This window comes from Podarcis cretensis (assembly GCF_951804945.1).
Source record: "Podarcis cretensis genome assembly, chromosome: 3".
In the NCBI taxonomy this organism is placed as follows: domain Eukaryota; kingdom Metazoa; phylum Chordata; class Lepidosauria; order Squamata; family Lacertidae; genus Podarcis; species Podarcis cretensis.
In genome coordinates this window covers 31,548,060-31,574,543 of record NC_137172.1, presented here as the reverse complement: position 1 = coordinate 31,574,543, position 26,484 = coordinate 31,548,060, and the positions used below count along the sequence as shown (strand labels likewise).

The window sequence follows — 26,484 nt, the reverse complement described above, 5'->3', positions numbered from 1 at the left end:
TGATAAAATCCTACACCTGCCTTGCCCCACACAGTCTGTAGCATAGTAATAGCTGGTAAAAACAAAAACACTGATTTAATCCCGTTAAAGAATCAACTCTCATGTAATCTTTTTACAAAGCCATTTCTAGAGATGATGACCAGAACTTCAAAGCATTCAAAAAAAATTACTACCTCAAAAAATAAACACTGCTTTAAAGTCAAGTAGCTACGTGTACATACTATTGTGGTTCTTCAAAGTTCTCCAGCTGCTGCATTTTACAATGGAAATTGATGAAAGGGAAACATTAACTGAACCTCTATTTTACTAGCACACATCAATCTGTTTGATGCAACGGTTAACCCAGCTGTTAACTTGATGTAGAAAATTAAAAATGGGGTTTAAACAAAAATATTCTAAACAAAGAAACACAAAAATCTAAGATGCGTTTTACTGTGTCTTTATGACATAATAAATAGCCAACATTTCTTACTGGAAGTGAAGACTGATTCAGCCTTCCACAAAACGTTTGATCTACCTGAAGACAAGATCTGCTTGTCGGAACTTCAAACTTAGTACTTCAGCAGCTCACAGATCTGAGGCAAACATTGTGAATTAAAGCAGCACATTGAAATACATTTACAATATAAAATGGCAAGTTTATGAAAATACAATCCATATCTACCAAGCACTGTTTGCTTTTGGCTAAGATAGTCAAGGACCACTTTAACTCAGTGTCTATAATTTATTATCACTACTAATCAGAGTTATATGGAAGATGGTTTTGGCAAGTAAGAAACACATCTAAGTTGCACTGGAGAAAACTCCCTTAGGTCTCCCATGTATTCAAAAGTAGGCCCCAGAAAAGTAATCCATAATGTGATGGTTTCACATACTGTTAGGCTGTTGCTGATTTGATCATATTGGACCACCTTGTTTGCAGGGTATAACTGGTTTACAGAAGAACTCGCCAATGTTCAATGCACTATTTGAATATATAACAACTGTAAAATTGAGTTTCATTTATCTAAAATATCTGGAACAGACATTATTATAGCATTATGTATGCATCATTCTTCCTGATTCCTGGACTAGAGTCCTTGCTAAGAGGTGGGTTTTCTACTATCTCCTTTCTTAGGGTTGTTTCCAATGCTATGCTGAGTTTCAATTGTATAATGGGCCTTTCATTTCTCCTCCCCAGCTCTGGAGGGTTCCCCAATGCCCTCCCTGTAGTGTCCATGGTTGGCAAAGCGGTCTACATTGCTGCAACACGACCCCTGCTACTTGGAGGAAAATGTCTCAATTCTGCCCACTGCTGGGTCTACCCTCTAGATCAGTGATGGCCAAACTTGGCCCTCTAGCTGTTTTGGGACTATAACTCCCATCAACCCTAGCTAACAGGACCAGTGGTCAGGGATGATGGGAATTGCAGTCCCAAAACAGCTGAAGGGCCAAGTTTGGCCATCACTGCTCTGGAAGGAATGTGTCTCCCACCCACCCCTTCCCGCCAGGCATGCTCTACTCAGGGAGCCCACTTAATCTGAGAACCACTGATCCAAAATCGAAATATGGCTAAAGTTAAAGTGGATGGTCATAAAGAAAGATTATGGGTCTGACACCAAGGTGGGCAGGCATGACCAGCGAAGGCTAGAAACAAAGCTGATCAGGGGGTTGCAGGACCGCAGCTAGGTCCGAGTGAGCAACTTGATCCAACGAAGACTGAGAGCAGACCAAACCTTTTTAAGCTCCTGCTCTCAAGACTACCTCTCTCTCATGCTCCATTCCCTTGTGACCAGATGTAGATTCTCAAAGAGCCAGCCTTCTGAACTGGAGTCAGGCACTCCATTCCCTTAGTCTTCTGGCTGGTGGACAGGCCGTGCTGATGGATTGAATACAGGCACTCCATTCCCTGGTCTCCTGGCTGGTGCATTCCTTGCACAGCTGCACTGGTGAGGTCCTGGGAAGGCATTTATTTGGCATCTCAGACTCAGAGGATGGTGTCCAGAAGGGTTCAGGTTCTGGCCCTACATATAGGAGGCTCTTCTGGGGCTCATGGCCAACCAGTCTTAATTCACATCAGAAATATTCCATCCTTCCCATTCATGGCCCGGTACCACCCCAAAGACCAGCTATTTAAGCAGCGGCAACTAACTGATTCATGGAAACAATTCATTGCATGCACAGCAATTTCTTCCAGAGGTTCCTCCACATGTGCTATAGTGGAACCTCGGTTGCCAAACGTAATCCATGCTGGAAGACCGTTCAACTTTCGAAACGTTTGACAACCGAGGATCAATTGCCGGTCAGCAAAATCAATTGAGAAAATGGAGAAACACGCCTCGGAAGCCGTTCGAGGCGCGTTTGAAAATGGAAGCATTCACTTCCAGGTTGTTGGCGTTCGGAAGACGAAACGTTTGACTTCCGAAGTGATCGACAACCGAGGTTCCACTGTAAATACAATGCACTTCAATTAAATGAAAATAACAAAACTTATTTACTGCATACCTGACAGTTTTCTAGCAAAAGGGACCCAGTGAATCAGGGTAATAATGAGATAGTTGTGCTTTCTGATACAGTGAAAGCTAACAGGGAATAACTTCCTTGGATTTTAAAAAAAAATGCATTTCAAGAGCTATTACAACAATAACAACTACTGGTTGTAAAAATATGTGGAGTGTAAGAGCAAAGAAACTCCACTGCTCCCACCCCCAATGGTGGATTATGCATAGTTTTAATAGGATCAATTGGACTAAGCCATGAGGTTATCAGAAATTTCTAGCCGTATGCCCATAACTTTCTCTGCAACAGCTTAACAATCTGGAACAGTGAAGCAGAAATAATTCTGCCGGCTAATAGGAAAGTTGAGACAGAAGGCAATAACAGCCTACTTTAATCTTTTCAGATAAAAAATAACACTAACAGGCTCTTGGAAACTTTATTTGAATTCAAAATGTACACAATATCCCTAGTCCAAAAGATTATTTCTTATCAAAACTGAATATTCGACTACAGTAGAATTAAATTCTGTGTCCTTAAATGTGTTCTTTGGCTAAACCACTTCCTTCTATAGAGACATAGAAAGGAAATCCAGTTTCAAGAAAAATACCATCTATTAGGATTCAGTCACAAGACTATAGATGCTTGCAAAAAGATTTAACCCACTATGAGCATTCCGTCCTACTGTGCCGAGGTTTAAACCATGAGAGTATAATGTGGTCTCCATATAGTTGATTATTTTCCATTCTGCCTGATGCAGAGTTCAAACTACAATTTAGTAGCCCAAACTGGACCAGATAGTATTTATTGCACCAAACAGAATCAGCAATAAGAAAAAAGAAAATACACCACCTTTACAATTCCCTCATATTGCAGTCCGTAGATTTACATTCAGGTAGGTAGCTGTGTTGGTCTGACGCAGTCGAAATAAATTTAAAAATTTAAAAATTGTCCAGTAGCACCTTAGAGACCAACTAAGTTTGTTCTGGGTATAAGCTTTCGTGTGCATGCAGTCACCAGACCCTTATATATAGTGGGAGGGTGGGGTGAGGTTTTTCTCAGAAGGGTAGTAGGGGATGAGTGATTGACTCAGTGGGTATGGTAAACCTGTTGATGACTGCAATTAGTCCTACAGTAGTCCCACCCTCCTTTGAGACTCCTTCAGGTAGTGATAAAGCGGGATATCAAATCCAAACTCCTCTTCTTCTTCTTCTTATTCCTCGCCCTTTGCAAATATGTTTTCACAGCTCCATTCTCATTCTCCATTCTCATCCAGGACTGAAACATTCTCTCAGCTTTTTATGATAGCTTTATGATACCTCTGCTTTGTCTGGAGACATCAAAATAAAATACCTTGGATACCACAGCTCATGGGGCATTGCTAGCCTTATGCTCAGCACTTTAAGAAGCTCTGAGCAACGCACTGGCAAATCACTTCTTTCTCCATTCCACAACAGCTGAAGCCTGCATACCACAAGCATCACCTGACTGACAGGTGAGCATGGTTTGGGGGAAATGGCATGTGCCAACTGGACCCCATGACAGGCCAGAACAGGCCCACAGGCTGGAAGTTTCCTACCCTAAAGCAGGGTTTCCCAAACTTGGGTCTCCAGCTGTTTTTGCATTACAATTCCCATCATCCATGACGTAAGCTACAGATGAGGGGAGTTGTAGTCCAAAAACAGCTGGGGACCCAAGTTTGAGAAACCCTGCTCTAAAGTAAGGCAACATCCAAGCCCACAATGGAGTAGCGTTGTTCTGTTCTGTTTTCTAAAAACCGGACTGGATTAGTACCGGTAAGTTTTCTGTTGTAGAAGAAAAGGTAAGAGGTGTTTTCTTAATGGTTCCGTAATGAAATCCATTGGCTCAGCACTGCTGAGGTAATAAAGAATACATTTTAACTAGCACTGGATGGGCACACTGGAGGTACATCAAGGAAACATAGATCATCATTGTGCTGCAGCAACAGAAAATCCCCCAAATGAAACAGAATATTACGTTTACTGGAAAAAGTATGGTAAAAGCCATTACAACTATATACTGAACTTTGTTGGCTCTTCCCACAATGTATTTGTTAAGGTAAAGGGCACCCTGACCATTAGGTCCAGTCGTGACCGACTCTGGGGTTGCGGCGCTCATTTCGCTTTATTGGCCGAGGGAGCCGGTGTACAGCTTTCGGGTCATGTGGCCAGCATGACTAAGCCGCTTCTGGCAAACCAGAGCAGCACACAGAAACGCCATTTACCTTCCCGCCGGAGCGGTATCTATTAATCTACTTGCACTTTGACGTGCTTTCGAACTGCTAGGTTGTCAGGAGCAGGGACCGAGCAATGGGAGCTCACCCCGCTGCAGGGATTCGAACCGCCGACCTTCTGATTGGCAAGTCCTAGGCTCTGTGGTTTAACCCACAGCGCCACCCGTGTCCCTTATGTATTTGTTAAAATGTAGTAAATACACACAAAATCTAATATTACAGTTCAGATACGTGTAATTTTTGACATTCTTTTTTTCTTAGGGTGAGTTATAATAAAACGCTTTTGTACCACCCCTCTCCAAAACTGGAGTTTCGATTTTTAAAAGGAAGTGCAAATAAGTTGCATCACAGAAAGAGCCACAAGAAATTCAGAAATGTATCTGAATAAATCGAAGATCTGCAATGTACTGAACTATAAAATGACCCCCCCCCCAAAAAAAAGAGGAATAGTGCATTGACATCAGAAATCTTTCCTGCAGTAAAAGAGAACAGTATCAGAAGCCTGAAGGACCTGACAGTGTGAAGATTTTAATAGGCAGCTCTTCCGCAAAGGTACTCTGACCACTTCTACATTAGCTTTGGAAGCACATTTGCCCTATTTTAGCTGGCAAACTTGCATTAGAAGCAAAACTGGATTATTTCCATCTTGAGCATCCTTAATCTGACTTCTCAAAGAAAAATAAAAAGCTTCAAGTTAATATTACAACCTTTTAAAGGTTGTCAGTTCCAATTTGCTACCTTAAAGAGACACCAATATACATCTTTTAAATTCTTCAGGCTTTCACATTCCTAAAAATTATTAAGCACATTAGTTCAAAGGAAATGGAGTAAGCAAGTGGAAATCAAAGGATGGTTCAAGCATGCATGAAAATAATGAAATGACATGGAGAACAGATGGCTGTTTCTGCCTGGCAGTTACGGTCAGAACTTTGCCATTAAGGCCCAATTATTTGAAGACATTTTGACATATATTGTGCTTTTAAACATCAAACTGGTATGTTCACCATGAACTTTCCAAACCTAACCTTAAATCTACAAACAGTTTTGAAAGGATCCTGGCCCTTTTCCTGAATGTTAAAGAAATACACCCCCCCCCCGAGATAACTCTTGTTCAAGTCAAGATAGCCAATGAGCTGCTATAAAGAAGAACCGGGGGTATCTGGTGCTGTTGCCCTTTGCTGATAGAAGGCATCAGTCAGGTGGAAGAGGAGGGAGATTTTCTCTCTCCTCTGAAGCACCCTGCACCCCCAAAATTTGCTCTGGGCTCCACAACCCTCCAGAGTAAATTTAGGGAAGTTCAGGGACTGGTGGGGGGCAGTCACTAAAAATTGCATCCCTCTCTGTTCTGCTCACACCTTCCATCAGACAGGTCCATGTTAAAATTATCCTCCTCCTTCCTCCTCCCTCCTCCTCCTCCTCTTCTTCTTCTTCTTCTTCTTCTTCTTGCTAAACTATTCCCTCCAAGGCATAAAAGACCAATTTTGCAAGCATCCACTTACATAGCAGTTCATGTGACACCAAAATAACTTATATGATTTGAAGAGAAGAATTTGAAACCTTTGCAACAAAGCAAAGGGGTCGCTGACTCTTCAGATGTTTTCGAAATGTGCTGTGTTTCTTGCCTTCGGGCAGGAGGGGAGATTTTACTGTTTTATCTCATACTGCAGTATTTTAGTTTCATTGTTTGTATACACACACACTATTCTTTTTGTAAACTGCTTAGACTGTCCTGGTATTAAGCGATATATAAATGTATTCAATAAATAAATAAAATAAATAAATAATCAGGGTAAGGAAATATGAATAATTCAATTAGGATAGTACCTCAAAAATCAGTTACTTTGGCCACCTCATGAGAAGAGAAGACTCCCTGGAAAAGACCCTGATGTTGAGAAAGATTGAGGGCACAAGGAGAAGGGGACGACAGAGGACGAGATGGTTGGACAGAGTTCTCGAAACTACTCACATGAGTTTGACCAAACTGAGGGAGGCAATGGAAGACAGGAGTGCCTGGCATGCTCTGGTCCATGGGGTCATGAAGAGTCGGACATGACTAACTGACTAAACAACAACAAAAAACACATTGTGCAGTCACTCTATAGTTTTCCATCAGTAACATACACTATCCCTTAAGCAATATAAGAAACTGGGTAGAAAACATTCATAATAATGCCAAGGTTGCAGGTTTGATCCCTGTATGTATGGGACAAATGTATAATCCTCCATTCCAGGGGATTGGCTGAGATTATTCGCAGGGTCCCTTTCAGCTCTAACATTCTACCATTCGATAATTATGATGATGATGTCATAATTTACACTGAGAGCAGTTCTCAGATGAATAGCTGGCAGGCTCCCTTCAGATGTGAAGGAAATAAGTACCTATCCTATCTTTAAAAGACATCTGAAGGCAGTTTTTAATATTTAACGCTGTATTGTTTTTAATACTTGATTGGGAGCCGCCCAGAGTGGCTGGGGAAACTCAGCCAGATGGGCAGGGTATAAATAAATTATTATTATTATTATTATTATTATTAGCTCTTAGAAACTACTTTGGCATATAAGCAGTATATAAATGAGTAACAATAAATAGTATTTTACGTGATAATTGCCCGTAATAGCATGCTCCTTCAATCCAAACATCCTGTATCAGCACATTGTGTTCTCCTGTCTATACATTTTTCCATTTCTTTGGTCATGTTGCATCCTGTCTGGGATCTCTCATCCTCATCACTTCTCCATTATGCCCTCTTTTCCTGTTGCTGTTCCACAGACTTTGTCCACAATGGTTTTTTGTAGGTCTGCAGGGCTGGGTAGATTGATTGTCAAGGTCCTTTTTTGGAATTTTAAGAAATGTTTCCCAGATTTTTTCAAAAGAAAAACAAAACTCTAACACAATTATTTATGAAAATTGCAGGAGGTGGGCACCATCTTGGAAAATGCATGATCTTTCCCTCCCCCTGACACTGTTATATAGGAGGCCTCTTCTAAGAGGTTGCCTGCTATAACACACATATCCATCGCCATAACAAAAAACCCTCCCCCCACAAATAAGGTATATTTTCCCTTGTTTTTAATTCATTTGCCAATTCCTGCAGATTTAATTAAAACTTTTTATCCAGCTAAGATTTCCTTAGTGAGATGACAGACCTAGTTCCTTTCCTTTAAAACTAAATACTCCCAAGTAGAATAACAAGGACAAATCTTTCCGGAGCACATCCAGTCCCCCGCAAGGAGGACATGCAATTGGAAGTTTACTTCTTTATTGGCAAAGCACTTGAATACATCAGCTCCTAAGTGCAAGAATCTCAAGCACCGCTCTTGCTAAATAGCTAGCTGGACATCTCCTTCCTCTGACCTGTGCTCCATCCCAGCAGTTGGAGCACCAGGCCTCCTCCAGACCATTTAAACCAGTGATGGCAAAAACTCAGCCCTCCAGCTGTTTTGGGACTACAACTCCCATCATCCCTAGCTAACAGGACCAGTGGTCAGGGATGATGGGAATTGTAGTCCCAAAACAAGTTTGGCCATCACTGATTTAGACCCTCTCTTCTGATGTGGCGTGCACAAGCGACTTCTCTTGTGAGGCATCTCCACCTGCTCCTGTCGCCCCTTAAGCCCCTCCTTGACCTTGGAGACCGTGGGATGGAGGAGATTCTAAAGAGCCAACTCTCTCTGTGAAAATGTCTCTTCCACTTCTATGCCTCCCTGCAGCTCTCCCTCTGCCTGCTTTTCTTCTGTCTCTGTCTGCCCAGCTTCTTCTTCTCCCCCTGCCTCACAGGTAGCACCAAACCCCACAAATCACCAGCTCCTTCTTCTGGGTCATCTTCCTGTCCCCTGCCTCCTCTGCCCACCCTTCAGACTCCTGCCTGTTGCTGACAAAATTGCACAATGGCCACAAGAAAGCCATCATTGCAGAAACAACTGCAAGGGTTGGTTTTGCATTTCATTATCAGTTGCTTTTTTCACCAGTTGCTTTTGTTCTCAAGCCCCTCTTGCACCTCACTCAAATCTCTTCATACCACTACACCACACAAATGTAATCTTGCGCACGTTAAAAGTAATTTAACATCTTGCTCAGTGACAGTTTTGAGACATTGGCATGTGGCCGACTTGCAACTGATACCACGGTTTAAATACCTTCCCAGCAAAGTTGCACATTAACTTCAAAATACTCTGGGATTAAATATGTTTTTGTTTCAGTTACAAAGCTAATGAAAACCAAATGTCTGAATTTGTTTTAGCTCATGTAATGCACCAGGGATTTCACTTAAAAGGGAAAGGTTTGAATAAACTTCCACTTGCTCAGATGAACACATAGAGCCAGCACTACACTATGCACAGATACGAGTCATTATCGACCAAGTTTAACACAGGGAGAAATATGTGATGTTTAAGTTCCTGGCCGAAATTGCTTCAGACACACAATATTTGAATACAAGTTTTACTGAATTGTACATGTATTTCAAAACTGCAAGTTGCTCACTGCAATAAGATTCAGAGTGCAATCCTATATACATGTATCATCCGAGGCGAAACCCACTGAGTTCACTGGGTCTTCGAGTGTAAATGTGTACAATATAGACAAGTCAGTTTATTAACATCCTAGAGAAAACACTCCTCATCATGCTGAGACAACTTTATTAATTCTGGTTTTAAGATGTTTAATTTTAAAATGTTTTGAGTGTGTCTTTAAGAAGTCAGCAAGAGCTGTTGAGAACAATAAAATCAAAGTACATGCGACTGGACATTTCAAAAGTCTTGTTCTAAGGAAGATATGTGAGGAATCTTTTATTTCAACATTTGTATCCCACTTTTCTACATCAAAAGATCTACAAAGCAGCCTATAAAAAAATTGAAATGTACCATTAGAGAGAAAAATAAAAAACAGCAGCATAACCAGTGAAACACAAACAAAATTAAACCATTTAGTCAGAAACGGTAAGGAAGCAGAGCTGCTAAGACAGCAAATCCTGAAGTAACCACATATTGATAAAATTAAGTTTTAACTCTGTGCCGAACAGTAAAATCCTATACATCATTCTACTCAAAAATAAGTCATATTGGGTTCAATGGGGTTTACTCTTAAGTAAGTAGGTACAGTCACTGTTACCTTAGTCAATGTTAAGTGCCCTCCCCTCGTGTAAGGAAGGCATTTCACAGACATGATGCTACAAATGAAGAGGTCTTCACCGGCTATGTACTACAGTGGTACTTCTGGTTACGTACTTAATTCATTCCAGAGGTCCGTTCTTAACCTGAAACTGTTCTTAACCTGAAGCACCACTTTAGCTAATGGGGCATCCCGCTGCTGCTGCGCCGCAGTCGCACGATTTCTGTTCTCATCCTGAAGCAAAGTTCTTAACCCAAGGTACTATTTCTGGGTTAGCGGAGTCTGTAACCTGAAGTGTATGTAACCTGAGGTACCACTGTACAGTACTTCCAGTAACAGAGGCTGCATACTTCTCAATATCAGTTGCTGGGAAGCACATGTTCTCTCTCAGGTACCTAGAGATGTACCTCTTCTCTCTAAGATTTTTTTTTTTTAAAAAAAACCCCACCACACATTCATATGGGAAACAGCAGTCCTTCAAATAACCAGGTCTCAAATTATTTGGGGTTTTAACATCAGAACTTTGAAATGTGTCCAGGAACAATTTGGTGCATTGCAGATCTTTCAAGAGTGACAAGATATGCTCAAACTGGCAAATTTAAACTCAGGAACCCCGGCAGAATAGCATAATATATAGCACAATGGCTCGGCAGGGGAGGAAATCAATAAAAATCTTTAGCTAGCCAAGTAACTTGCTCTAAAGTTTGCTTGGAATCTCAAGGCTGAAATAGATTAACCATAGGACATGTCACTGAAAAACTCACGCAAAACAGTTTTGCCAGGTTTAGTTCCTGCAATAAAATTCTGCCTTCCACAGCGTTTTAGGATTGGCACAGCATTCCAGGCAGCTGTTGAAGATATGGAGCAGTACGTATTTGGCTCGTGATCTAAGGTGATGAAGAAACACATTACGGGTTTTATCCAGTTCTGATGTGTTTCCAGCCTAAGTGTCTTTCAGAGCTATGGCCAACATTGGTTGTGAAGGATGATTTATAATTTTACACATGCTCTTCCACAGCAATGCTTTTATCAGTTTATACAGCGTTTCACAATTAACCACTTGTTGTCTGAAGTTTCGGAGATAAGCAGCGCTCTGATGACTGAAGCAGTTTCATCTGCTGCTTGAAATATATTCATCCATAAAACTAATTTGTGCAGATTTGACTTTACCTCTGAGTAGATAGATTGTTCTGATTTTCTTCCTGTACATTAAAGCAATATATATAGATATAGTGTACTACTGAACAAACAGCAAGCACTGGTTTTCAAATGGGTAAAAAGCAGCAGAATATAAGTACCGTATTAAGTATTGGTGAAATTTCAAAATATTTGAAAAAATTAAAAATTCAATTGGGAATATTTTATGATTGCCTTTTAGCTGGTACTGGTAGAGAGGCTAAGTCACCATCCCACAGTTAACCACTGAAGAAATAAAGCTTGTAGATCTGTTCTAGAGTGCATGAAAACAGGTATGACTTTCCAACTTTAGATAAGAAGCCACCACCTCCAGAGCCAACACAAAACTGAAATAAAGAAGACTGGGGTAAGGGTGAACACTGCAGAAAGGGGAAAGGGAAAAGCAAGCACCACATGTGTTTTCTTCAGAACTGATCCAAAATAGTTTTCTTTACATCTTGCTAGTCACTTTCTAGAAGGCCATAAATAAATCACAGACATTTTTTAAGCAGTGCTTGAAGCCAGCTATTGGGGGGGGGGGGCAGCTTTCAAGCCATAAAAAGCACTAGAGGCAAAACAATATTCAGATGTGAATGTATGCCAAAGTGAAAACCTATATTTTAAGAACCCTTTTGGACAAAGAAGCATGCATGATGTGCAGGCATGTCTGAAGCCAATGTGACACTTTAGAAAGCAAGCAGGAACAAGTTTCTCAGACATAGCAGTCTACTTCATGAGGGGCTGGTTCCAAAAACTGTAAAGCTGCAATCTTAGGGATATTTACTAGCAAGCAACACCACCACCCCTGAACTTGGGAAGGCTTACTTCCAAGTAGTGCAAAGCTCTAAGCATCTACATAAAACTGTCAATGGGACATTACATTCAACTGCAACAGAATTCAGTTTTTTTTACAGACATCTTTTAGTTACCAATAGTAAAATTTCAGAGGACTATTGTTTACGATAATGACAAACCTTGGGACAGCTTATCTTCTTATGTAATTAAAGCGTTGCGTAATCTAGCTAAATCTTTACTCCTGCAATTAAACTCCAACAATACGAATTTTTAAATTCCTGGCAGTCTCAAGCAAAGCTCACATAGCTATTCATTAAGACACTATGGTTGTGCTGAGTTTTAGATGTGCAGATATTAATTCACCCTTTCCATCTCCTAGGCTGCAATCCTAGATATATACTTCCAAATAAGCAAACCTGCTGATGGGGTGTGTGTGTGGTATGTACTCTCTTTTTCTTCTCATTTCCTCAGCTACAAATTATGAGAACATTATACCACACCATACCATGAAAAAATGGGCTGTTGCTATGTTGTTTGCTAATACCACAATTCTTGATTAAATATGCAGTTATCTGAAGTCACACATAAAAGGTAAAGGTAAAGGTTAAGTCGCAAACGACTCTGGGCTCATCATCTCGCTTTACTGGCCGAGGGAGCCGACGTTTCTCCACAGACAGTTTTTCCGGGTCATGTGGCCAGCATGACTAAGTCACTTCTAGCAAAACCAGAGCAACACATGGAAACACTGTTTACCTTCCCGCCGGAGCGGTACCTATTTATCTACTTGCACTTTGACGTGCTTTCGAACTGCTAGGTGGGCAGGAGCAGGGACCGAGCAATGGAAGCTCACCCTGTCGCGGGGATTCGAACCACCAACCTTCCGATCAGCAAGCCCTAGGCCCAGTGGTTTAGACCACAGAGCCACCCAAGTCCCACATAAAACCCACTAAATGAGATGTGGGGTAAAAGATCTGGCTGGCTGGCTGCCGGGCTGCCCCACCCTGTGGGTCGTTTTGACAGGTGAGCGGACCCACCCATCACTCAACCACCTCATCTCACCTTTTAAAAAAACAACAACCCAACCCTCTTATAATTCTAGTATTGTTAGCAAAAAAGGAACCCAGAATAATCTCTCACTGGAGCAAGCTCACTCATATACAGTCATACCTCGGGTTACAGATGCTTTTTTTCAGGTTACGGACCCACCAAAACCTGGAAGTACCAGAACAGGTTACTTCCAGGTTTTGAGGGAAACGCTAAACTGTGCTTTGCACATGCACAGAAGAGCTGAATTGCAACCCGTGCATGTGCAGACATGCCGCTGCGGGTTGCGAACGTGCATCCCGCACGGATCATGTTCTCAACCTGAGCATCCACTGTATACTCTAACCTAGATAGACAAATTTGTATGGTATTATTTTTAGGCCACTTTTCCAAAAAATAAACCCTAACAAACCCTGAATGTTCCAACATAATTGTTTCCTCTCTCCCGTCTATAATTGATTATGCTGTTTCACCACAAGAGTAGAAGGAACACATAGTTCAGTCCTGAGAGTCACAGAATTTCTTAAAAATCCACTACCCAATTAATATGGGGCACTCTTTAAAAATTGATTAACCTAACCCATCAATCAATACACTGCAGGCTATAAATAATAGTGGTGAAGGAGACCAAGAAATGGCAAGATTTTCGAATAGAAGTTTAAATGGCCTTTTTGATGTGGGGAATGGCACACAGTAAACAAACAAGGATTAAGAAGTGCTGCATTTTAATTCTGAGACAGTAGAGAGTTCTGAGACAATGTTGGCCAGTTAGGAGCATCTTTTGCCAGAAGAAGGGGATATCTACCAAGCAATTTTGCAGCCTATGGCAAAGTCTTAACTAGCAACTTTGTTTGAATAGACTAGTAAGCATTTTCTTTGTTCAGACTTAAAGACACACAAGGTTTCCAATGAAGCATTCTTAGTTCACACCTTTAAATCAGCCATTAACCCTGAAGCACAACTGTAATGTGAGAAATATCATTCTTTAGCATTCCAGCTAAACCGGAGGTGTGTGAATTGTTCCCACAGTTAATCCTTTTTATTTTTTTTAGCCCCCCAACAGAGCCTTGAATTTTAAAGTAAGTTTACTCTAGGACTAAATACACCTAACTTAAAAAGGAACAGAAGAATTCACTTCTCCTGTTTCTCAAGGCGCAAATATTTTACCATTTTAAGTGGTTACGGTTTTAAAATTGTGGATTTGTAACTAGAATGTGCAATGCAATGCAGTAAGCTCACAACTTGCACAACTTGTGTACATTCAGCTTTACAAACGCGGCAAAAAATAAAATATAAATAAAAAGGGGCCAGAAAGAGGATGAGGTTCTGCGGGAAATTACTTTGGCAATCCCACCCACCATTGAACCCAATGTGTTTTGACTATACACTATTTTGGCTTTAGGTGTGTAAGTTGCGGGCTTACTGTCCTACTAAACATTTTCACAATGTTCAAGCAGTTTTCTATATTTCTTTTATTTAAAGCAATTTATATCCCATCCTTCACCCTGTGGTTATAATTTGTACAAATACACACATAATACAAAGCCAAATTACACAAAAAAAGAATCTTAGTTAAAATTAGAAGTACAGAATTCAATCCTTTATCTAATAACAATTCAATCCTAAGTCACTAATGATGTTCAAAGTCAGCGTGAAACAGAAATGCCTTAACCTGTCAGAATCCACCCATTGTAGGAGTCTGCCTGTTATTGGGAGAGGGAGAGCAGGGAAGAAGAGTGTTTCAGAGCCACGGTGCCACATTCTAGAAGACCGTGTTCCAGGTTCCCACCAAGTATAATGATAGGACAACCAACAAGGTATTCTCAGCAGATCTCAACTCACAATATCAGGAGAGGCAGTCTTTCAGCTAAATGGCCCCAAACAGTCCAGAGCTTAACATCAAAGTTAACACCTTGAATTGGACTCAGTGATGAACAGGTAGCCAGTGCAAATGTTTCCAAATTGTGTATGCCACTAATATGTCAGTACCCACACAGCATTTTGCTCAAGTTGCAGCCTCCAAACCACCCTCAAGGGCATCTCCACAGAGAGCAGCTTATAGTGGGCAAGCTGGGAAGCTACTAGGGCATGGATTACTGTGACTAAGCTATCTCTGTCCAGGAACACAGAGCATGACAGTTCCCTTCAGCCCCAGCCAAAATGGCCTATTGTCAGGGATGATGAAAGGTATAGTCCAACAGCATCTGGAGGGCCACACATTCCCTATTCCTGCTTTAGGGAGAGTGCAACCCCACCCAAAGCAATCTGTGAACCCAATTCCTAAACCCGGGAACTCCAGTCTGCAGCAACTCCATCTTGTCAAGGTTCAACCTTAGCTTATATAGAAATACTGCGTGTTTGCAACACATTTTCAGAGGGGGGAAAATTATGTACTATAGTGAAGAAATTACATTTATTTAAAGGATTTCATAACAACAGTCATAGGTTTTTCAGAGACAACATTTTAAATAAGCCTTCATCTGATGAAAGTAACTTATTTAAAAATGTGTCTGTGTAGGAAGGCCTTGGGATTCAGGTGGCGCTGTGGTCTAAACCACTGGGCCTAGGGCTTGCTGATCGGAAGGTCAGCGGTTTGAATCCCCGCGACAGGGTGAGCTCCCGTTGCTCGGTCCCAGCTCCTGCCCACCTAGCAGTTTGAAAGCACATCAAAGTGCAAGTAGATAGATAGGTACCGCTCTGGCGGGAAGGTAAACAGCGTTTCTGTGCGTTGCTCTGGTTTTGTCAGAAGCGACTTAGTCATGCTGGCCACATGACCCAGAAAAACTGTCTGCGGACGGCTCCCTCGGCCAGTAAAGCAAGATGAGCGCCGCAACCCCAGAGTCATTTGCGATGGGACTTAACTGTCAGGGGTCCTTTACCTTTTAGGAAGGCCTTACTGGGCAAGAGGGACGCGGGTGGCGCTGTGGGTAAAACCTCAGCGCCTAGGACTTGCCGATCGTATGGTCGGCGGTTCGAATCCCCGCGGCGGGGTGAGCTCCCGTCGTTCAGTCCCAGCTCCTGCCCACCTAGCAGTTTGAAAACACTCTTAAGTGCAAGTAGATAAATAGGTACCGCATTATAGCGGGAAGGTAAATGGTGTTTCCGTGTGCTGCATTGGTGCTGGCTCGCCAGAGCAGCTTTGTCACGCTGGCCACGTGACCTGGAAGTGTCTCCAGACAGCGCTGGCCCCCGGCCTCTTAAGTGAGATGGGCGCACAACCCTAGAGTCTGACAAGACTGGCCCGCAAGGGCAGGGGTACATTTACCTTTTAATGGGCAAGACACTAGCAAATTTAAAATGTAAATGCAGCTCAACTACACACACTTACTATGGTCCACTTTCAAGACTTATTTCAGATACAGAACAGTTCCAAATCACTAGTTCTGAGAAGTAATACAAGCTTGAGTGAAATATCTTCTAAAAACAAGCTCAGCAGTCAGTCAGTACAAAGAGAAAAGTCACAGTCAGAAAATGTTGTGAGAGAAGCTTCTTCAATACTATACAATACATGCAAATAAGTGCTTAGCCTCACATGGTTTCAGCATTAATTAAAAACACCCACACATAATGGAGAATTTCTAATACTACTTATATTGCAAAAAGTTACTAACCCACTTTTAAGAGTGCAAGAGCACATTAAGTCACTGTCCATCAGTTCTGCTCCTCAATTTCCCCCTCCCCAGGGATTCCTCCAAAGTAGCATGTGAGCATCTTCTGGAAATGCTATTAAGGCTTTAAAAAAAAAATTAGTCTGGCTTTTGGTGTCTGGTATGGTGGAAGAGTTTTAATAGTAGGTTTTATTTTTACTGATTAGGCTTTTTAATGCTTTTAAAACACTGTTAAGCTGCCACAAATCTTCAGGATAGAGTTTTGTGTACAAGCCATTAACATCTGAAGAGGATTCCAGAAAGATGAAAAATATTTATTGAAATTTTATGAACTGAGCAGTTTGGGGGGAGGGTTTCAAAACTTAGTTGTGCTTAGGCTTTTTTCCCATAGATTTTACAACTCTAGCCCTATTTGGGTGGTTGCTGGGGGAAAAAGAACACTCAGATGATCCCAATCATGCAGGCTTGACAACAGATTTGAAATATTCCAAGACGTTGTCACCTGACATCTGTCTCTCTTATACACACACAAACACACACATGCTCATTCATACACCCCTTGGCTAACACCTAGTGGAATTATCTGAAATGTTCCAAAACGTGGCTAAAAATTCAGTACAACTCATTAGACATTGCATGTGAGTGACAAACTGTATCCTTCCTGAATACCTACCCCACCTGTTTCCCATCACTTTGTGACTTTAGGATTTAAGCTACCAGGAAAAAGAATAAAAAACCTTAACTCTGGTCTGTTAGCCAACTTTAAGAGGGTGACTAATCTCAAAGAAGAATACTGTACATAGCATTTGAAAAGAGATGCTTTATGTGGGAAACTGACACATACTGCTGTAAAATATGAAGATTTAGGAGTCAGCATTGTAAGAACTCGTACTTCTTTCCTGGAAAACCCTTTAAAACATATTCCGAGTTCCAATGTTTGACACTGTCTACATCTCCAGTGCAGAAGCAGGGGGTGTGGGGGAAGAAGAAATGTTCATACTTATTCTGGGATGATCACCTTCTGTCTTTTGCCACAGATAACCCAATATCTGAAATAGTAACAGGCCAAAATATGGCTGAAGGCCACTTCCATTTCACTAACAAAAAATCCTTGAGGCACAACAGAGAAGTTAGAGCATCTTTCTCCAAGCTTGTGCCTTCCAAATATTTTTGGACTACAACTCCCATCAACCAGTGTTCAGTAATGATGTTCAAAGCATCTGAAAGGTACTAGGCTGGGAAAGGCTGAGTTTAAAGGGTTGCTTCTTTCCCCTCTTCCTCCACCAGATGTGCTGGAAAGTATCCAGAATTCTACATCCCATTCCAAACAGGAAACCTAAGCAACTACTAAAATCAGCTGGATAGCCGATGAGGTGCGAAGGTTTACATTACTACTGAATAATTGTTTTGTTTCTAATTTAGGCATGCTCTACCTTAAAAATTCATCAACTCAGGAAATTCACATGATTGTAGGTTTGCTGAGGAGCACCGATACGTAAAAAGGTTCACCTTATAACATTTTTATGATGGTCCTACTATGCTGTTGATATACATGTAATGAAATCCTATACAAGTTTACTCAGACCTAAATCCCGCTTACGTTCAGTGGGACTTACTCACAAATACGGTAAGTATGCCAAGGGTTGCAACTCTAGGTTCACCTCCGTTTAAGGGAAGACCAGCCAAGGTTCTTCTGACATGTGGAACATAAAGGTACCCCTGACCATTAGGTCCAGTCGTGGCCAACTCTGGGGTTGCGGCACTCATCTCGCTTTATTGGCCAAAGGAGCCGGCATACATGCTTGTGGCCAGCATGACTAAGCCGCTTCTGGTGAACCAGAGCACCGCATGGAAACGCTGTTTACCTTCCCGCCGGAGCAGTACCTATTTATCTACTTGCACTCTGACGTGCTTTCGAACTGCTAGATTGGCAGGAGCAGGGACCGAGCAACAGGAGCTCACCCTGTCGCGGGAATTTGAACCGCCAACCTTCTGATCGGCAGGTCCTAGGCTCTGTGGTTTAACCCACAGCGCCACCCACGTCCCTAATAAAAATAAGTTACCTTTATTTATTTCTCTTGTATTCATTTGTATCAATGAGCTATGTCTGAGTTCTTTTATGATGGGCGGGGACTGAAAAGGGAAATTAAGGGGGAAACCAAATGTTGTCAATGTATTTATTTTTTAAAAAAACTACACAAACAGTGGGAAATGACATGTTCTAACCCACCTCAATGATAGAAGAAATACTGTCAAGCCTTGATATATTTGGAAGAGGGGAGATGAACATAAGCCTTAGCTTCCAGTACTTTAAAAATGCAATCCCTGTTGCAAACTCAAACTAAATTTTGCCCCCTCTGAGGTAAAAAATAAATAAGTGGAATAATATCTGGAGCCTCTGTTTCTACTACAGGGTAATAAAACGACCAGAGCCTTTATTAATTCTGAACAATCCAAGACAAGCAGCAGTCGTTTTATAAATGTTATGGCTAAAGTTAAAAGAGCTTTCTTTGCTTTGAATATGTGCTTAGCACAGGAATGTAAATATTCTGATGTAGCAGTTTCTTGTACACCAAATAATTAACCAAAGGATTATTGGGACTGCGGCTCACTGAACCAGCACAGAAGGTCCCATGTACACTCTCAGAGACCTCCAATTAAAGGCTCTCAGATGCCAGGACTGAGAAACAAATGAGACCTTGAGTCTGCTGCTAGGCGAAGTAAACAATACTTAACTAAATGGATTAATGGTCTGACCCAGCATACAGAAACTTTATATGATAATGCATTTAAATATAATTTCAATTAACCCCCAAAGGCAGTGAAATTCCCTACTGTCTCTGACTTAAGTGTCAGAGATGGCTTTGGAATTGGATCCAATTTTAGGGCAGGCAGGCGACACTAGGTTAAAATGGCCAACAGTCACAATGATGGAAACTGAAGTCTAACAAGAACTGGAGGGCACCATATTGACTAACCTTGGACCAGACAAACCATGTGGTCCTTTCCCTCAAATTCCACCTTCCATGTTTGACCTTCAGTCAACATGTATCTTTTATCTGTAAAAGCCCCTTTAGAAAGATACCGTATGTGTGCATAAGCACCCTCTTAATACCCAATTCAAACACACACGAATAAAAATCCTGCATCACAGAAAATAACTAATTAAAGGAGTCTTATTCGAATCAAAGAATGAGCCATCAGTGGAACATTTCCCATCTCCCTGCGAAGTAGAACAGGGTTCTGTCAGATGATGTTTCTAACAATAACATGACCAGACAGCTCTATTTGTAGAGTTCACAAAGCACCTTTTCAGCAATTCCGATCCCCAGAGTCCAGTCCTCAACCAGCAACATAGGAAGTGGCCATATGCTGAGACCATTGGTCCATTTAGCTCTATGATGACTGGCAACATCTCTGCAGGCTCTCAAGACAGTGGCCTTTTCCAGTCCTTCCTACGGATGCAAGGGAGAGAACCTGGGACCTTTTCTGTGCAAGGTATGTGTGCTTTACAACTGAGCTATACGAAAGTCCCCATACACAGATGGAGAACAGCACAGGCTGTGTTGCCTTCCTAGCTCTTTTCACATATTTAGCTGAATAAAAGATCCCTTAAATTCCCCACGTCACCTCCAATGCTCCTTGTGCAATTTAGAATCCAAAAGGAAGCACATCATACTCAACACAGCAGTAGCCAGAGTAGTGTCTTCCAGATGTTGTGGACTACAACTCCCATCAGCCCCAACCAGAAAGTGATCAAGCGTGATAGCTAAATCAACATCACTACCTTGACTATGCCTGCCAGAACTTTAGTCAAGTTTCCTCCCCAAAATATGCAGAACACCACATACAAAGGACATGTTTGCATGTGAAGAGTGCAGGGAAACAAAGCCGTTCTGGTGATGAAACCTAAATTTGGGGTGAAACCTGATGAAAGCAACAGTCTACCTAAGGAAATCCTCCTCCGTTCCAGAAGATGGATACAGCACTAACAAAGAGTCGGATGTGAAGCTCATTTTGGGTATGCTGGACCTTATGCACCACTGGAAAGGGGTTTGTGAGGCGGGTAAGAGACAGGAAATTCTACACACTTTGCAAACAATTGCATACGAGAGTTGTCACTGAGACCCGAGAGAGAAGATGCTTAAGCTCTTCAAGAGGGAGGCGGTTGTAAGTAAAAAATCGCAACTCTTCACTTTTAGCATTATTTAGGAGGAAGGGTACTGCAGCCAACCGTAGAGCCAGGCTTGCAGAGATGCAAGCCCCAGTTTGCTGGGCCAAACGCGGCTTCACGAGCAGCGGGGCCCCCCTCTTCCTCCTCCTTTCCCCAGCGGGTCCTCGCGGCTCCCCCCGCAGTCGCGCGCTCACCTCCCCAGTCCGCACAGACAAGGCTGGGCCTCCTCAGCAACCGAGGCGCTGGCTACCTGTGCAAATCCCCGGGGCAGAAGCCCCCTGCCCGTCCCCACCCCGCGGAGCGCAGGACCAATTCCTACCTGGGTCCCTGCGAGGGGGCGGTCCCTGCCCGGCTTGCTGCTGAGGGGGCGCGTGTGGAGCTCGTCGCCCTCGTCCTCCTCCTCGTCCTCTCCCTTTCTCTCCGCGCCGCGTCTCTCTGCGGGGCAGGAAGTGAGCAGCCCCTCTGGCGTCCCCCGCCGTGGCCCTGTTACCATGGGACGGAATCCCTCTCGCTCCGGAAATCACTGCCGGGAAGAGGTCTGGGCCAGGGAGAGAGGGAGAGGGAGAGGGGAGGGGAGCAGCCGCCCATCTTGAGCGTGGCGCGCAGGCGATCCCGCCATCTTGAGCGTGGCGCCACCCCGACGCGCTCTAGGCTCGCTGCAGCCGCGGCTGGTATAGGGCAGCGGGTTTTCCAGGAGCAGGAAGAGGTGGAAAAGCTTGGCGGCTGGTGCGCGTGCCCTTGCTCCTTTCTAATACGTTTACCCCTTTGAGGAGGGGAGGGATATACTACCATTTTTTGACTCAGGGTCTCATAAAAACCTGGATCGAATTGCGAAATGCAGCTTGGGACGATTAGATTATATACTTGAAATGCATGGTTTGAATGTATGCCGGATTCTTCGGGTGGGATAGGCATCTAAGCCTTGCCCCCATTTCTCTTTCTCCTGGCGTCGCCCTTGTGTTGAATTTTAGACTGGAAGCCCCTCGGGGCAGGGATCTGCTCCTTTTATACTCTGTAAAGCGCTATGCACGCTGATGGTGTCATATGAATAACAACGCAGGGAGCTCTAGCCCCTCTTGTAAACTTCCAGCGCCTCTCCCCATATTAACCAACCCCGGACCCTGCAATCACCACCTGAATCCCTTTTCTGGCTACCCTCTCCCTGGGTTTCCATCCAGAAGATGTAAACAAAGAAGGGGTCTTTTCTGTGGTGGCTCCTCACTTGTGGAATGCTCTCCCCAGGGGGGCTCCATGCTGGTGCCAACTTTTTCCATTTTAAACACCAGGCAAAAGAAGTTCCTTATTACATGCAGTTTTGCCTATGATTTGAATGGCTTAAAGTATTTGTTGCCTCTTGTACGGCAGGATCTGCAAGTCCTGCCTTTTATTGGGAAACATGTGTTGTTTAAATTTTTATTGGTGGTTTACTATAATTTGTTCTAGACTAGAGTTTATATTTTGTTTGCTTTGAGTCACCTGGGAAGAAAGTGAATGATGATGATGCACAGCAAAGGCAAAAAATAATGAGTGGGGGGACAACAAAGTAGAATATGGAAGGAAGGAAAGTAGGAAGGAAATGGTAGATTTGAAAGAGACTGAGGAAACACACACACAAACAAGTTGACCACAGGGAGTATGCTGGATGTTACTGTAAATGAATTTCTCCTAAGTCTTAGCATCCAGTTGGAGTCTGAAAGAAGTTCAATGAAAAGGTGGATTCACATGGCTGTGGAAGAATGATAAAGTAGCACTGCCCTTTGGATTACATAGACATTTCACATGTCTGTCATGCTAGGAGGTGATCCTGCTCGTAGAAACGGATAGGGGAATAAGGGTCAAATTTTGTCAATTTCCCCTTCAGCCTCCTTCATTCTGAAGCATCCCCAAGACTCCTGAAGCATATTTGTGGAAGGGCCTTTACGGGGAAGGGGATGCTGGTAAAAAGCACTCTTAGCAACTTCTGCTAGCTGCAATTCCATAGACATTGCCAATTCCAGGAGAATCCCCAGGCTGTTATCTTGGTCCTTTGAGGGAAGTGCAACCAAGTTCAAGACAGGTTGAAAGCCTGCATCCAGATCAGCCTGCTGCCCTGTCCTGACTTTGCCTGAAGAAGCAAAGACATGTCTCTCTGTGTGAAGGAATAATGCCTTTGTTTAATATGGTGCTCTGCAGTTTATATAAGCGCTTGTTGTTTTTTAAAGTCTGCTTTCCAGTTTATTGGGGTCACATTAACAAAAGGTGGGTTTTTTTTCCCATTGATTAGCTTTATTGGTTAATTAATTAAGGATTTAAGCCCTAATTTTCATCCATTACATAAATGCTGGAAAGGTGAAATGCTCAAGGAAAGAATATAGCTGGGGCACCTGCATTTACTTGAAGAAAAGCATGCTGTTTTCAACCACAGGCAGTCAGACCTGGGGAGCAATTTGGCATATAATTGCTACCACCTCCTAAGGCACAGGACATCTGACTTTGTTCCCTTTAGCAATGAATTATGGGGGAAAAAGATACCGAAGTGTTTTCAATTGTGTAACTTTTAAATTATGAAACTTTTGAATGGTTTTTTTTTAAAATAGGAAGGTGCCATTAAGAACAATGTACTGTTGATATACTTACATTATTTTCATGCTTTGCTGTGAATCTCCCTGAGTATCCAGAAATAAGATATGCCCATGAAGCGATTATGACTAATAGCTGAGGACTGTAAAACTGAAGTATAAACAAAGCAGGAAATAATCGCAACTAGACTGCTTTTTCACCATTTAAGTGAAGTATTCAAGAGTGAGGCTTAGAGTGGCTGGGGAAATGCAGCCAGATGGGCAGGGTATAAATAAATTATTATTATTATATAGACCTTGCTGGCTATGAAAATCTGAAACGGTGGCCCTGACATAAAGCTCTTGTCATGGTACAGATAATCCTTCCCATGGACACCAGGTTGTTTCTGTACTCTCACGTCTTCTCAGAGAAGGGGAAAGAGTTGAAAGGGATGATAAGAATATTTCTGACTCAAGCCTTAACACTGTTAAAAATTCACTCTCTTGCTCTGCATAACAAACATAATCCCCTCAGGAACTGGATAACCTGTCAGTTGCCAGATTCACATACTTACATAAATATATTCTTATCTATGGGGTTTTATGCTCAGGGAGGCTCCAATCCCCTATAACCTTTGAGTCCCAAAAACATTTTCTTTGCAGACAGCTGTGCCTTACACTAGATCTGACATCTTTTTTCTGGCAAGGTTCCTATGGGTTTGGTGGGGAGGGGGCTAACACGTGAGCTTCCAAATGTCATTGGAAATACAATTCCCATCACCCCTGACCATAGCCCTTGCTGCCTTGGGCTGCCAGGAGTTAGAATCCAACATCTGGGGGTGGGGCACAGATTAGCTACCCCTGCTTTCATAACTGCTGTAACAGGAGAAAGCTGCACCTGTTGAATTTAAATTAGTAGGCAGATTTTAAAGGCACAGAGTCTCCAGCACAAAGAAAGGGCAGCAGCCTAATTGGAGACCTTTATTCCATCTAAAATAGCAGGTGTTTTCCCTGTGATAATATTCAGCTATGTTCGATGGTCACACATCATACTTCGCTGAATAAAAAAGGCTCTGGCAACTGATGCTTCTTTTCACCTTTACAGTGGGAACTTGGGCAATAAACTGGTGTTCATCTCTGTAGGATACATTCGAACTTATTGCCTCTGAGCATTTGTGAAGTCTGCTCCTTTAGTATTGTATCTCCAGATGGAGATTCTGGGAAGATTTGAGGCCCAGTGTGTAACTTTAAAAAAAACAGCAACACCTTTTTCATCCTAGTGTCAAATATATCTGAAAGTGACCTTAAGAGAATCGTACTAATTCTGGTTTATCAAATAATCTCCAAATAATCTCCTGAGACAACCACGAAATTGTGTAGAATGTACGATATACATTGAATGATGCAAACAAGAGTCATACAGTGAGATCAATTTCCTATAAGTGTAACTTTAAATATGCTATCCGATTCTGTTTGACTGGTTTAGCATGATGACCTCATCTTTGATTGGAGATGGAAGAAGGCACTGGTGTCATTTTGTCCAGTTGATAAATCACTTGGCCTGGAAACCAACTGTAGCAGTGGTGGAATACCTATGGTCCTCTAGATGTTGCTGGACTACAACCCAGCATTCCTACTGGTTACGCTGGCTGGGGCAGATGAAAGCTGGAGTCCACATCTGGAGGGCTAAGAGTTGTCCCACCACTGTTGTAGAGCCTCCCCACTTCTGTCTTTGCCACATATTCCCATGGCTACAGTTCAAGACTAGGTGTTTTTTTAAAAAATTTTTTGGATGTCTGGTCATTTTGGGGAGACCCGGAGGTGCTTTGAAAAGCCATCATTGTACTTTGCATGCTGTGCCACAATATTTGGTAAAACAGGGTGTACAAGTTTCATAGCTGCACACTGTGGTTCCGCTCCTTTCTCCTGGGCCGTGTCCAGAAAGTGGTTTGGGGGATGAGTGTTCAGATCCCTAGGCTCTCACTTCTGGGGTACCTCAGGGTTCCGTCCTCTCCCCCATGCTTTTTAACATCATATGAAGCTGCTGGGAGAGATCATCAGGGGGTTTGGGCTGGGTGTTCAGCAGTATGCAGATGACACCCAGCTCTAACCTCTCTTTTAAATCAGTACCAGTGAAGGCAGTGAAGTCCTGGAGGCAGTTGGAGGATGGATGGCGGCTAACAGATTGAGGTTGAATCCTGACAAGAAGTACTGTTTCTGGGGGACGGGGCAGGCGGGTGTGGGGGACTCCCTGGTCCCGAATGGGGTAACTGCCCCTGAAGGACCAGGTGCACAGCCTGGGAGGCATTTTGGCTGTCTATGGAGGCGCAGGTTAATTCTGTGTCCAGGGCGGCTGTCTACCAGCTCCATCTGGTACACAGGCTGAGACCCTACCTGCCTGTGGACTGTCTTGCCAGAGTGGTGCATGCTCTAGTTATCTCCCGCTTGGACTACTGCAATGCCAGTGACCCGGAAACTGCAACTAATCCAGAATGCGGCAGCTAGAGTGGTGACTGGGAGTGGCCGCCGGGACCATATTAATACCGGTCCTAAGAGATCTGCATTGGCTCCCTGTACGTTTCCAAGCACAATTCAAAGTGTTGGTGCTGACCTTTAAAGTCCTAAACGGCCTCACTCCTGTATACCTGAAAAAGCGTCTCCACCCTCATTGTTCAGACCGGACACTGGGATCCAGTGCTGAGGGCCTTCTGGCGGTTCCCTCATTGCGAGAAGTGAGGTTACAGGGAACCAGACAGGGAACGCCCTTCCATCAGATGTCAAGGAAATAAGCAGCTATCCTATTTTTAAAAGACATCTGAAGGCAGCCCTGTTTAGGGAAGATTTTCATATTTAATATTTAATGAACCCTTGAGTCACATTTGGCAATGATATCTCAGGGGCATTCCATAGAGGACAGACAGACAGCCAAACAAACACAAGCCACTTTCCAAAATATATAGTAGATTCTTCCTTGAATAAAACAAATACTTTGTGTCAATAAACCAAATAATTACTCCCCGACATGGTGGGCTGCTAAAGTGCCAATTCAAACCCAGATTACAACCACCAAATGGACAGGAACCATTTTCAAGCTGAATGAATTTGTTGTGAAAACAAAAGCAGCCATGTCTCTTTTTACTAGAAGTCTGTTGTCTTGGGACAACTTGAAAAGTCAACCTCAAAATTAGAGATTGTCGTGCAGTGCCACCTTGTGGTAAAATATAACGAGACTACCCCCAATTAAAATTGACGAGTTTATATTCTGGGCATGAATGGGTCCATTCAGCATGAAGTTCCAGTAACAAGGCAAA

At 42.7% G+C, this 26,484-nt stretch overlaps 1 protein-coding gene and 1 long non-coding RNA gene across 3 annotated transcripts in view; one reads left to right on the top strand and one right to left on the bottom strand.

Annotated features, from left to right (window-relative positions):
- Positions 1-21,254, bottom strand: part of DISP1 (dispatched RND transporter family member 1) — an 84,562-nt gene extending 63,308 nt beyond the window's left edge. The window contains exon 1 of one of the 2 annotated variants that reach the window (XM_079969163.1): positions 20,956-21,254. In XM_079969163.1, coding sequence (XP_079825289.1) covers positions 20,956-21,129 — 174 coding nt within the window. In that variant the 5' untranslated portion in view covers positions 21,130-21,254. The remainder of the gene's footprint in view (positions 1-20,955) is intronic. The other variant, XM_079969164.1, reaches the window with a different exon arrangement.
- LOC307212285 lies at positions 3,684-11,110 on the top strand. Its single transcript, XR_013836939.1, has 3 exons — positions 3,684-3,970; positions 5,209-5,281; positions 8,508-11,110. It is a non-coding gene; the product is annotated as an uncharacterized lncRNA (long non-coding RNA).
- Positions 21,255-26,484: the final 5,230 nt, after the last annotated feature.